Source organism: Megalopta genalis, chromosome 7, assembly GCF_051020955.1.
Source record: "Megalopta genalis isolate 19385.01 chromosome 7, iyMegGena1_principal, whole genome shotgun sequence".
In the NCBI taxonomy this organism is placed as follows: Eukaryota; Metazoa; Arthropoda; class Insecta; order Hymenoptera; family Halictidae; genus Megalopta; species Megalopta genalis.
The window spans coordinates 114293-127573 of NC_135019.1; the positions used below are offsets into that span (position 1 = coordinate 114293).

General features: G+C 56.4%; 1 protein-coding gene across 1 annotated transcript in view; it reads left to right on the forward strand.

Annotated features, from left to right (window-relative positions):
• The window catches only part of Msp300 (Muscle-specific protein 300 kDa), a 54823-nt gene that overhangs the window by 20578 nt on the left and 20964 nt on the right, over positions 1 to 13281 (forward strand). Inside the window, exons 15-24 of the mRNA XM_076523453.1 lie at positions 54 to 5600; positions 5689 to 5977; positions 6070 to 6589; positions 6666 to 7114; positions 7396 to 7591; positions 7864 to 7938; positions 8746 to 8898; positions 9000 to 11247; positions 11363 to 12674; positions 12908 to 13271. Of these exons, the coding sequence (XP_076379568.1) occupies positions 54 to 5600; positions 5689 to 5977; positions 6070 to 6589; positions 6666 to 7114; positions 7396 to 7591; positions 7864 to 7938; positions 8746 to 8898; positions 9000 to 11247; positions 11363 to 12674; positions 12908 to 13271 (11153 nt within the window). The remainder of the gene's footprint in view (positions 1 to 53; positions 5601 to 5688; positions 5978 to 6069; positions 6590 to 6665; positions 7115 to 7395; positions 7592 to 7863; positions 7939 to 8745; positions 8899 to 8999; positions 11248 to 11362; positions 12675 to 12907; positions 13272 to 13281) is intronic.

Genomic DNA, 13281 nt, shown 5'->3' on the forward strand with positions numbered 1-13281 from the left:
TCGATTTTATTTGTCACCGCGACGGTATACACGGTTGTGTATCGTGTTCGCAGGCGACGGCGAGACCGAGCCGGGCAAGCGGCTCCGCGGCGACATCGCGAACCTGGAGAAGACCCTGGATACCCTGAGGGAGAGCATCGTCGTTCAAAAGCAGACCGCCATGCGGAACCTGGAGACCTGGAAGGAGTACGAGAAGGGGATTCGAGCGCTGAAACCCTGGATAGAAGAAGCGGAATCGAAGGCGGCCACGATCGGCAGTAAACCGACGAGCCTGGCCCAGGCAGCCCAGATGCTGGAGACGGCTAGAGCGTTCGAGGGCAGGTGTCGGCAACGGTTTCCCGAGATACAGGACTTGTCGTTGGTCAGCCAACGAATATCGGGAAAGACGTCGGCTTCCGACGAGGTGGACGCCGTGCATACTCGATGGAACGCCGCCCACGACGTGGCTGTACAGACGACCACCAAATTGGACAAGCTGGTGACCTCGTGGTACAGCTTCGAGACCGAGATCAAAGAGTTCGACGAGTGGTTGGAGAGATCGGAGAAGACGGTGTTGTCGGAGCCGAACACTCGGACACCGGAGGTGTCGGTGCTGGAGAAGGAGTTGACCAGGTTGAAGGATTTCAACAAGACCGTTTCCGATCACCAAGCTCGGCTGATCTCGTTGACGCAGGTGTCCGATCACATCAGCCACGGTTTATCCTTGGAGGGTGCGACCAACTTGAAGGGCCGCGTGTCGGACATCAAAGCCAGAGTCGGCAAACTGGCGGACACGGTTCGACTGCAGATCAACAAGGTGTCCGACTCTCTGCTGGCTCGTCAAGAGTTCCAGATGAAGATAGCCGACTTCGAGAACTGGATGTCGCGGATGAGATCGAACGTCGCGGAGATCGGCGAGGCCACGGTCGACACCGTCGACGCGAATCTTCAAGCGGTGCACGCTTACATTCAGGAACACTCCGAGAAACAGCCCGGCTTCGCCGCGATCTACAACGAGGTGAAGCAACTGTCGTCGAACGGGTCCGTCGCCGAGGCGGCCGCTCTCGACGAGACCTACACCAACTTGACGAGAAAGTACAAGGCGTTGGAGGACGATCTCGGCCAGAAGAGAAAGGGTCTCGAGAGATGGATCGAATTCCTCAGCTGGACGAACGATGCCAACGCTCAGCTGAGTCACTGCAAGTACGAAGCGGAGGCGAGGAAGCCGACCGTCGCCGATCTCGAGAGATTCTCCTCGGAGCTGCGGACGATCAACGACAAGATAGAAGGTTGGAAGCGGCACGCGTTGCCCGACGCTGCGACCGGCATCGAGATAAGGGACAAACGAGGCAAACCGTTGTCGGCGTCCGGTCTGCTGATCGATTTGGAGAACAAAGCCACCGCGTTGAAGAACGAGATATCCCTGAAGCGAGACAGGCTCGAGAACCTGGACGCGCGGTGGAACAATTTCAAGAGCCTGCAGCAGCGCGTCACCGAGAACATTCTCAAGACTCAGACGGCTCTTCAGGAGACCGTTTGCAACGCGGCCGCCTGCGAACAGCTGGCACCGGCGGTGGACAAGATCGACCAGCTGATCGAGGAGCACCGGAACAGGGACCGCGAGAAAGAGACCCTTCGTTTCGAAGGCGGCACCTTGATGAAGGAGGATCAACGATCGACGACCAACGTTCAGGCGATGCTTTCGTCCGTCGACGCCAACTGGGAGAAGGTGAACGAGCTTCTTCGCGAGCAAAGGAAAAAGTACGCCGACATGGACAACGACTGGAAGGCGTACCAACGAGCCAGACAGATGGTGGAGAAGTCCGTGGAGGAGGCCGTCGATCTGTGCCGATCCGTCGAGGGTGCCCCGCCTTGCGACGTAACGCGAGCCAACGTGGCTCTCGAGAAGCACAAAAAGGCGTTGGACGCGTTGAAGAAGGGAAAACAATTTCTGGATAAAATGGAGTCCGAGACGCAGCAATTGACCAGGGAGGCCAGCCTGATGCCCGCGTTCGATTCGGAACTGATAGAGTCCGATCTGCGCGAGGTCCGACAACGTTATCAGGACGCGTACAACGACGTCGCCGAGAAACTGCAGACTCACGAGACACGGGCCATCATCTGGAAGCAGATCGAAGAGTCGAAGACGGAGCTGACCAAGTGGCTCTGCAACACGAACGAGTCCCTGACCAGCGGCAGCGATCGTCGGCTCGACGCCGAGAACTGTCAGGCCAGGTTGCTCAGATACCGAGAAGAGCTGCCGGGTTATCGGCAGCTCTATCAAAATATCGTCGCCAAGATGGATCAGCTGACGAGGATGGACAACGGCGCGGACATACCGACCTTGAGTTTGTCGCGGCAGCTGTTGGACGACCAGTTTCAGGTTGTGAAGAGCTCCGCGGACAAGTTGGAGACGTTGACGTCGACCATGAACGAAACGGAGAGGTCGATCAGACAGGAGATGAAGAGGTGCGGGGACCGGATCTCGAAGGTACGGGAGGAAATCGTGAAATGCGACGATCTGACCGGCGAGAACACAAAGATCCTGGGACGAATCAACAAATGCCGGGAACTGAAGTCCGAGCTGGAACGGTGCGACCACGCGTTGTCCAAGGTCGAGGCGACGTTGACCGAGTCGTCGACCGAGTATCCGAGCATCTCCAGGTCCACCCTGCCCAAAGAGCTGCAAGCTCTTCGGCTCCGGAGAGACGGCGTCGACAGCCACGCCGGCAAAGTGATCGCCACCTTGGTGGCGTTTCTGACCAAGCTCTATCACGAGAAGTTCGGCGCTCTGCAGCGCATGGTGGCCACCTTGAAAGAGAAGGTGGCCTGGTGCGAGCCCGAGCAGAGCAGCGACCGTTACAACCTCGAGGTGAAGATGGCGTCGCTGATGGACGTCGAGGCCGCGATCGCGGACTGCGTCGCCAGGAAAGAGGACACCGACGATTCTCTGGAACTGCTGGCTTCGGTGGAGAGCGCGGAGACGATGGCCGCGTCGAAGGCCGATCGGGACAGGGTCGCCGTCGATCTCGATTCCCTGAAGTCCGGCTACGTAAAGATCAAGCGCGACTTGGAGAACAACATCGGTCTATGGCAGCGTTACGAGTCGACGTCGGAGAACGTGTTGTCCTGGCTGAAGGAGAACGAGAACAGGATCAGGGGCGAGGCGTCGGCGTTGTCGAATCTCGAGGACCTCGAACGAAAGATCGCCGAGACGAGCGAGATGCGGCGCACCGTGACGGAATACGAAGGAGAGCTGAGAGAGCTGACGGCCCTTGCCGAAGACATCGCCAAGGTCAGCTCGGAATCCCGCGTGAATCAGTACATAGGACACCTGAACACCCGTTACGAATACGTGCTCAAGTTCCTGGCGCAGCACTTGCAAATGCTGAGAGAGCTGAAGGAGAACGGGGACCGATACGCCGCGAACAAGACCAAGCTGGAGAAGTGGATCGGCGAGGCGGAACGGAAGCTGACGATCTTCGACGAGATCACCGGCCCGAAGCCGATCACCTTCTACCAATCTCGGCTGAAAGAGCTGAAGGCGTTCGCCGAGGACAGAGAGGTCGGCCAAGCGATCCTGAACAGAACCGCGGAGGCCGGGGAAGCGCTTTTCCCTAGGATCACGGCCGACCGGAGGGAGACGATCAGGGCGGAGCTGAGGAACTTCAGGAACCGGGTGGACGCGACGACGGACCGCGCGAACGCGATCTACAAGAAGATCGAGAGCGACATGATGCACAGATCCTCGTTCGAGGACAAGTTCTCGCAGGTGAAGCAGTGGCTGGTCGACGCGCGGAACAAGCTCGGCGAGAAGCAGGAGCTGCTGCCGACGCTTCAGGAGAAAAAGCTGGCGTTGCATCTGCGGAAAGCCGTCGCGCAGGACGTCGCCGTTCACAAGAACGTTCTCCGGCAGCTGCAGGACCGGCTGAAGACGGCTCCCGACGACGAAGCCAGCGAGATGCTGAGCAACGTGATCGAGGCTTACGAGAAGCTGGAGAACGAGGTGGACGGGAGGATCGACGTCGCCGAGAAGCACGTCTCGAATCACGAGGCCTACCTGCAAACGTTCGAGAAGACGCGAGACTGGATCGGCACGGTGATCAACGAGGGGACACCGATCGTCGAGGACTTCTCCGTGGTGGAGAGGGAAACGGCGCGGAACAAGATCGCCTCGATAGAGAACCTGTTGTCGCGCGAGGCCGAGGCCGACAGGATTCTGGCCGACTGCAATCAGCAGTTGAACATCGTGCTGGAGCAGACCTCGATGCCCGGACATTCGGCTTTGCTGGCAAACTTCGAGCAGCAGAAGAAGATTTGGGAGGATTTCGTGAAGAGGTGCGCGGCGGCCGGAGACAGGATGAAGCAGCTGTTCGATCGGTGGTCGGAATTCGAGAAGATCCTGGACGGTCTGGAGGGCTGGATCAAGCGGACCGAGACGCAGCTCAAGGACCAGAGCCTGAGGAGCACCGAGGAGGCGAAGAAGACGCACCTGCGGAAGCTCGAGTCTCTCGAGGAGAGCGTTCTAGCGAAAGCGGCCGAGTTCAATGCCGCCGCCGAGAGCTGTCAGAGCATCGAAGCCGACGCGGACTTGGCCACCAGGGTCTCGAGGTCGACCACCAAGTACCAAGCCCTGAAGAATCAGATAAAGGAGGCGGTGTCGCGGTACGAGCAATTCGCGAGGGAGCACGAGGCGTTCAACGTCAAGTACGAGCAACTGGTGCAGTGGTTCCGGGATATTCGCGCGGAGCTCGAGAAGCACAGCGAGGTGGTCGGCGATTTGTCGGTGTTGCAGAGCAGGCAGAAGCTGATTCGCGATTTGGGAGACACCAGGACGAAGGAGAACGCGCGGTTCGAGTCGGTGATCGATCTCGGGGAGAAGCTTTACGCTCACACGTCCCCCGACGGACGAGAGATCATCAGGCAGCAGCTGAGAAACTTGAGAACGCTCTGGGACGGGTTCACCGAGGACCTGCAGAACACCATGCAAAAGTTGGACCAGTGTCTGATGCAGTTCGCGGAATTCTCTCTATCGCACGAACAGCTCACCGCCTGGCTGAGGGACGTGGAGCGAGCGATGCACCAGCACACCGAGCTGAAGTGCACCCTGGAAGAGAAGAGGGCTCAGCTGCAGAACCACAAGATCATGCACCAAGAGATCATGTCTCATCGAATCCTGGTCGAGAACGTTTGCGACAAAGCGCAGCAGCTGGTCGATCAAACCAAGGACACCTCGCTGAACGTTTTTCTACCGTCCATCAAACAGTTGTTCCGCAACATCGTGGCCAAATCGAAGGATCTGTTGGAGAACTTGGCCGACTGCGTCGAGAAGCACAGCAGATTCAATCTGCGAGCGAAGGCCTTCTCCGATTGGTTGAACAACGAGAGAGAGAAGCTGGCGGAGTGCAACGACCTCGCCGGAGAACGCGCGGACATCTCGAGGAGGTTGGCTACCCTGACCTCCTTGAAAACCGACCAGATGCAAGGTGCCGAGCATCTGGGCAAGCTGAAGGAACTGAGCGATTCGGTGATCAAGAGGACCGCTCCGAAAGGATGGGACGCCGTTAACAAGGAGATCGCGGTGCTGGAGAGCAGCCTGCGGCAATACTTGAGCGAAATAGGTATTTCGCGTCGGGGGTGGTCGATCGTCGAAAGGCGGGAGGAATCGCGCCGTTCGACCCATCCGTTTTTTTTTTTTTCATTTTGTAGAATCCGTGGAGGAGAAGCAGAAGGCGGCGCTGCAGAAGTGGCAGGACTTTGACGACAAACTGGAAGCGCACGCGAAATGGTTCTGCGCGATGGAGGCCGCGTTCCGGGACCAACAGCTGCAGCCTACCTTGGCGGACAAGGAGGCTCGTCTGCGAGCCCTCGCGGAGAAACGCGACGCCGTACTCAAGGAGGAGTCCAAGATCGACGAATTCGTCGACAAGTCGCACAGCTTGCAGCATGCCAGCGGCGTGGAGCGCGTGAAACCCTTGATCTCGCAAACCAGCAACAGGTAAGCTTGCAACGGGTCGAATTTTCGCGATGAGAAGAGAAGAGAAGAGAAGAGAGGAGAAGAGAACCGTACCGCGTCCGTCTGTCCTCCAGGTACCAATCGCTGCTCGTGCTCAGCAAAGAGGTAACGACGCGCTGCCAGAGCATCGTGGACGACCATCGAGCCTATTCGGACAAACTGAACGCCGTCGACGCCTGGCTCGGCCAATTGGAACAGAGTCTGTCGAGCCTGAAGAGAGACGAGGCGGACGGCAACCTCGAAGAGAAGACGTCCAGGCTGCGAATCCTCCTGGCCGAGAAGGAGCAAGGCGAGCATCGCCTGGGAAGCTTGATCTCCTTCGGAGAGAGGATCCTGGCCGATACTTCGGCTCAAGGGCGAGAGCTTGTCCGTCACGAGCTGAGACAAGCCAGGGAACGCTGGGATAAACTGGTCGAAGGAATATCCGAGCAGCAGAAGAGACAGGACGCTCGGTCCTTGCAGTGGACCAACTATCGAGAAACTCTGCAGCAGATCCTGGCATGGTTGGACGCTATGGAGAGGTCCGTCAAGCAGGATTCCGCGATCGCTTGGTCGTCTCTTCAGGAAATCAAATCCAAGCTGTCGAAGAGCAAGGTGAGCGACTCGGTGTCTTTAAGAATAAAATCGTCGGGATTCTGAACGGGGATTCTCCGTGTTGCGACTTTTTCAGGCGACGCACCAGGAGATCCTCGCCTACAAACGCATCATCGAAGGCGTCTCGGAGAAAGCGAACGCGCTGACCTGTACCGCGCAAGCGCCGTCGGACGCTAAACAAAAGGCTGCCTCGGTCTCGGAAAGATACGACGACCTGGTCGACGTGTCCCAGAGGAATATATCGAATCTGGAGACTCTGCTCGACACCTTCCAACAGTTCTACGACCTGCAAAAGTCCTATCAGGACTATCAGAAGCAGCAGTGGGAACAGCTGACCAATTACAGCGACTACACGGGCAACAAAGCTGCTCTTCAAGCTCAGTTGACGAAAATTATGGAACTGCAGGACGCTCAGAGAGAGGGCGAGCTAAAGTTGAATATTCTGAGCGAACACGTTGCTCGGAGCGCTCATAATCTGACGCCGAGGTCTCTGGAGTCCATGGAGAGGGACCTGGCTACGCTCAGGTACGACGGACGATTGTTTTTTATTCTCACGAACCAACATCGTATATACTGCGTCGGGGCATATGCGCGGAAAGTTGCTGCAATTGCATCGTCGAGGATCTCTTTCCGGTTGTGTCGAAACGTTGAAAGATGCCGAACGAATGTACTTCGATACGCGCGTCTATCGTGTTAAAAATCCAACGATAGGAATTAATTGCCGCGGAGAAACGAATTTTCGAGGCGTTTTCGTTAAGATTCATCGACGCGGGACGTGTTTTCTATCCCGCGTATTCGTGTTACAGATTCGAGCACAAAAAGTTCGCCACCGCCGTGACGGATATAATCCGCTGTATCGAAGAGAGAATCCAACAATGGAGCGAGTACGAAAACTCGTTGGATCGACTATTGGCCTGGTTGGCCGACGCGGAATCGTCCCTGAAGAATTACTCGTTGAAGAACACCCTCGACGAGAAGCAGGAACAACTCGAGAAATATCGGGTAACGTATCCGACGAAGAGAAATCGATGCGAAGGCGCGACACGCGTCCGCGCAATTTTAATACGGTTCGTCTTCGTTTCGACAATTTTCCATACGCGACTTTTCTTTTTCGCCGAGAATACGCTGCCGGGACCACGGTTTTTGCAAACAATTTTGTCGAGTAATGTTTTTGCGCGATTTTGTTGATCACTATTCGGCGAGAAGCGGAAAAGAATACGAGACAGAGAAAGTCCGAAGAAAATGGGACACTGTATTTCACAAACTTCCTTTAGGCACTACAAAAAACCGCCCTGTCGTGGGACACGGAAGTGACGGAACTGGTGGCCCTCGGAGACCACCTCGACCAAGTAAGAGACGTCGAAGAGTCGACGAAGACACTTCCAGCGAGGCGTGAACGCTTTCTCTCTTCTCTCTCTCTCTCTCTCTCTCTCTCTCTCTCTCTCTCTTTCTCATTACTGTCTCCCTTCTCCTTCGCCTTCTTCTTTCGTTTCTATCTACAAACTTTCTGTCAATTTTTCCCATTCTTCTACGTTTTCCACAATTTTCAACGTCCGTCGGGTCGTCCCGCACGAGTAATGCCGATTTCCTCTCAGATTTTTCAAACGAAATCGCTATCATCGATCTTCTAAACACGAAATCGTAGGCTGCAAGTAATCAGGGACAACGTGTCTAGAATATCGTAACGATTAGGCTTTGCCAAGAATACGGACGAAAATTTGCATCGACGATGGGGACGATCCGATCGCGACGTTTTTGCTCGACAATGATTTTTGTGTTTTCGTTTTTCGTGAAACCACGCGATCGCCTACTACCATCCGTGGAAAGAGCGCGCGAACACGGTCGAAAGTCGACGCCATCTTTTCGGTGAACGCGCGAACGACTCCTCCGATCGTTGTTGCCTCGATGCATGTCGTCGCTTTTGAGCACGTTCGAACGAAGAACCGCGAACACGTGATCGCGCTCCGAATATTTAAAACGGTCGTCTTGCCCCGACTCGAGTCATCGAGTCATCGAGTCATCGAGTCATCGAGTCATCGAGTCGTCGAGTCGTCGAGTCGTCGAGTCGTCGAGTCGTCGTCGTCGGACAAGGATCGCCGTAATCGCGCTCCGATCGGACCGGAGATCTCGGAGTTAAAGATGGTACTCTTCTTCAGATGTTGATCGTGAATTTGAGACAAAGCGAAGCCGAATTCGACAGGACGAGCGACGAGTCTTCCGAGTTGATGCAGATAAGCGGAGAGACTAGATTCTCCGCCAGCGTGCAGCAGATCACGTCTCGGTTCCAGTCCATCCAAGCTACCGCCAAGGTAAGGCTCCCGTGCTTCGACGTTCGGACGCGCGTCTCCTCTCTCCCTTTTCTCGTTAGCGAAAAGCGAAGCCGACGTGTTCGATGTTGGACAAATTCCAGGAGCTGGTGAAGAAATGCGAGCAAGCGGTGGCGGACCACGCGGCCTACCTGGAACGGTACAAGCAGTGCTCCGAGTGGCTGGCGAACGCTCGGACGAGCTATCGATCCATCGAGGACGACTTTGGCGGGACTCGACAGGAGCTTACCTCGAACGTGACCATTCTGAAGGATTTGCTGTCCCGACGATCGGCAGCCACGCTCTCGATCAACAACACGGTGGAAGCTGGAGAACGATTGTACCCGACGACCGGCGCGGACGGCCGAGAAATCGTTCGCCAGCAACTGTTGGACCTGCAACAGGCGTTCGAGGAGTTGTACGACGGCATTTCCTCGACCGAGCGAGAGCTCCGATCGAAGATTTCGCGATGGTCCGGGTTCGACGAGTCGAACGAGAGCTTCGAGGATTGGTTGAGGACCGTCGAGAGCCAACCGAAGCCCGAGATCGAGCTGAAAACGACGTTGGACGAGAAGAGAGCTCAGCTGCAGATCTATCGTAGTTTCTTGCACGACGTGCAGTCCCATCAGCAGGATCTGCTGGATCTGAGAGACAAGGCGGAGAATCTTCCCGATTCGGCGGACAAGGTGCGACAGATCCTGAGGAGGCTGAACGAAAGGCACGCCGCGGTGCTGAAACGCGCGGCGGCCTACGTGGAGAGGTACGAGGGCATCGTCAGCGACCATCAGCAGTACAGCAAGGCGGTGCTGGACACGCACGAGTGGCTGGACGCCACGCACAACGCCGTGATCTTGTGGGGCGACACCGAGCTCGAAAGAGTGTCTCTTCACTCGAACCTGGATCGCTTGAAGAACCTTATGCAATGTTTGCCGGAGGACGAGCCCAGAGTTCGGCAGATCAGGGCTCTGGGCGAGAAAGTGATACCCGGAACGTTGGAATCCGGGCAGATCAACGTCCGTTCGCAGATCGACACCTCCCAGCAGGAGTGGGAGAGCCTCGTGACCGCGGTCGCTTCGACGATAGAGTGTCTGGAGAACAAGTTGCAGCAGTGGAACGAGTTCGAGGCGTCCAGGGAAAGATGCCTGGCCTGGATGAGGGAAACCGACACCACGCTTCACGCGGTCGATCTGAAGGCTAGCCTTCGCGAGAAGAAGGATCAGCTGGAGACGCTGAGAACTCTCCAAGGTCGAGTCAGAGCGAAGGAATTGGAGATAGACGCCGTTACGGAGAAGGCTCAGCAGCTGCACAAGAATTTGACCTCGAGGACCACGCAGATGTCCGAGTTGAGCATCAAGTACCAGCACATCTCGAACAAGGTCAAGGATCTGAACGGCAGATGGCAGCTGTACGTTACCAGTCACCAAGAGTTCGACAACCGGGTGGCCGAGTGTACCAGATGGTTGGACGACATCGGGAAGAAGCTGGCTTACTGCTCCGACCTCGGGGCCTCGTCTCAGAAGGATCTGGAGAACAAGATGGAGATCGTGCAGGATCTGTTGCTCTACAAGGAGGACGGTTTCGCGAAGGTTCAGGGGATCGTCGAGCTGGCTCAAGCCGTTCTGGCCAACACCGCGCCCACCGGCCACGGAGCCGTCAACGACGCGGTCGGCAAGCTGCAGGAGCAGTGGAGCGCGCTGGCCTCGAGAATGCTGGAGACCAAGACGAACCTCGACGACTCCATCAACAAGTGGGCCGGGCTCTTGGAGCAGATCCAGTCGATGAACAAGACGGTGGACTCCGCGCAGTCCGCGTTGAACGAATTTCTGCCGTTCCAGACCACCATGTCCGAGAAAAGGATTCAGCTGGACCGGATAAAAGCTCTGGAGGAGAAGGTCCGTTGCGAGAACATCGAGGTGGACGGCCTGAAGATCAAGGTGGCCGAGATGATCGCCGGCGGACCTCGAGGCCTGGCTGCCTGCCAGGCGCAGAGTATATTGAACAGATTCGACGCCCTGTTCGAGAAGATCAGATCGTTGCTGGCCGAACGGGAGGACCAGTACAAGGACCACAGGGTCTACAAGGAAGCTCACGACGATATCATCAACTGGTTGAGCAGGGCTCGCGAGAAGATTCCGTCGATGAAACAGAGACCGCTCAGCGACAAGCTCGCGATCGAGAACGCCGTGGCGCCTCTGGAGAGCTTGCTGAACAAGAAAGCGCAGGGCGAGCTGCTCGTCGAGCACCTGCAGCACACCGGGAAGGTCGTCTGCGCCAGCACGAGCCCGCGGGGCCAGGAGATCGTCAAGAACGAGGTCAAGGCACTGACGCAGAGTTTCGAGGAGCTGTTCAAAGGCGAGTCCGATTATTTATTTAGCGGGAGTCGCCGCGTATTCGTTGTCGCTTCGCGTTACGCTTCGTCGCTTTACCGACCGTTGTTAACGCCGACGTAACTTGGTTCGAATTACAGAGATCAAGCAGCAAAAGGACCAACTGGAGCAAACGGTGAGCCAATGGCGGGACTACAAGGACGAGTACGAGCGTTTGAGCGACTGGCTGCAGCAGTTCGACATCCTGGTCAAGGCACAGAAAAACTCTCTTTTACCGAACGTCGCCGAGAAGGAGAAGCAGGTGCGAGAGGTCGAGGAGATCCTGGACAAGTTGTCGAAGGGCCAGGAGCAGATCGACGGGTTCAACGAGACGGCTTCGGGACTGCTGTCCTCGCACCTGGACACCTACGTGAACAATCAGCTGCGCCACCTGAACTCGCGCTACCAGGTGCAGGTGAATCTGGCCAAGGACGTGCTGAACAAAGTCGAGACCAATCTGGCCCAGCACAAGGAATACGAGGCCAACCTGGCGAAAACTCGCGCTTGGATCGAGAACGCGAAGCGGATCATTCGCAAGGGAACGGAAGCGGCTTCCACCAGCAGCAGGGACGAGTTGCAGAACAGGCTGGACAATATTCAAGAGTTGTTGAGAAAACGGGAAGAGGGCCAGAACTTGGTGCACTTGACGGTGAATTGCGGCGAGAAGGTCGCGCGGAACACGAGGTCGGACGGCCGCGAGGAGATCAACGCGCAGCTGAAGGAGATCCAGAACGACTGGGAGCGGCTGGTCAAGAAGATCTCGACGACGAAGGTGCATCTGGAGACGAGCCTGCTTCAGTGGGCGGACTACAGCTCGTCCTACTTGCAGCTGCAACAGTGGATCAACGACCGCGAAGCCAAGCTGCAGCAAGTTTGCGAGCAAAAGGTGTCGAAAGCTAGGAAAGGCCTGGCCGGCCTGAGTTCCTTGGCTATCGGGGAGAGGAAGGCCAACCTGAGACAGACCAACAGCATCGTCCAGGACATCGTCGCCTTCGAGCCGATGATCCAGTCGGTCACGACCAAGGCCGAGGATCTCAGACAGGCCACCCCGGCCACCGAGATCTCGATCAAGTACGAGACTCTGAGCAAACAGGCGCAAGAGTTGTACGCTAAACAGAAGGAGACGGTCGAGCTGCATCAGGCGTTCATCGACGGCGGCAACGAGTTCGTTCAATGGATCAGGGCCGCCAAAGAGAGGCTGGGCAAGTGCTCCGAACCTACCGGAGACAAGGAGTCCTTGGCGAACAAGATCACCCAGCTGAAGGTGCTGCAGAGCGAGCTACCCGAAGGCCAGAAGAAGCTGGAGCACGCTTTGGAGCAGGGCAATGCTGCCTGCCAGATCGCCAACGAGGAAGACAAGGAGATCATCGAAGAAGAGGTGGCGCTGCTTCAAGAGGAATACGACAGCTACGTGTGAGTATATATATATATATATGTACATATATATACATATATACGTGTATATTAATCGTCTCTTTGTACATACGTATATCGCGAGGTTATGTCGCGGATGTTTACGTTTACGAGGTTATGTCGAGGCTAATCGACCCGGTGGATTGCTCGACCGATATCGAGTAATCGATATCGGCGATGTTGTAACGCTTGTTTAACGACACGATTCTACGATACGCACGTGTATCGGCCAGGGACTCGCTGAACAACACCAAGAGCCTGCTAGAAGTAGGAATAGTCAAGTGGACCGAGTACGAGGATCAGTTCTCCGAGGCTACCGAGTGGCTCGCGCAGACGGAGCAGCTGGTGCAGTCGTTCAACAAGCTTCAGGATAGCCTGGAAGAGAAGAAGAACGTCCTGGAGCAGTTCCAGATTCATTTGCAGACGCTGTTCGATTGGCAGAAGGAGCTGGATCGTCTGAACATGAAGGCTCAGATGCTGCTGGAGACTTGCGCCGACACTAGGATCTCCAACGCGGTCACGCAGTTGACGACCAAGTACAACGCGCTGCTGTCGTTGGCGAAGGAGATCATGCGTCGGTTGGAGCTGCACTATCAGGTTAGCGACG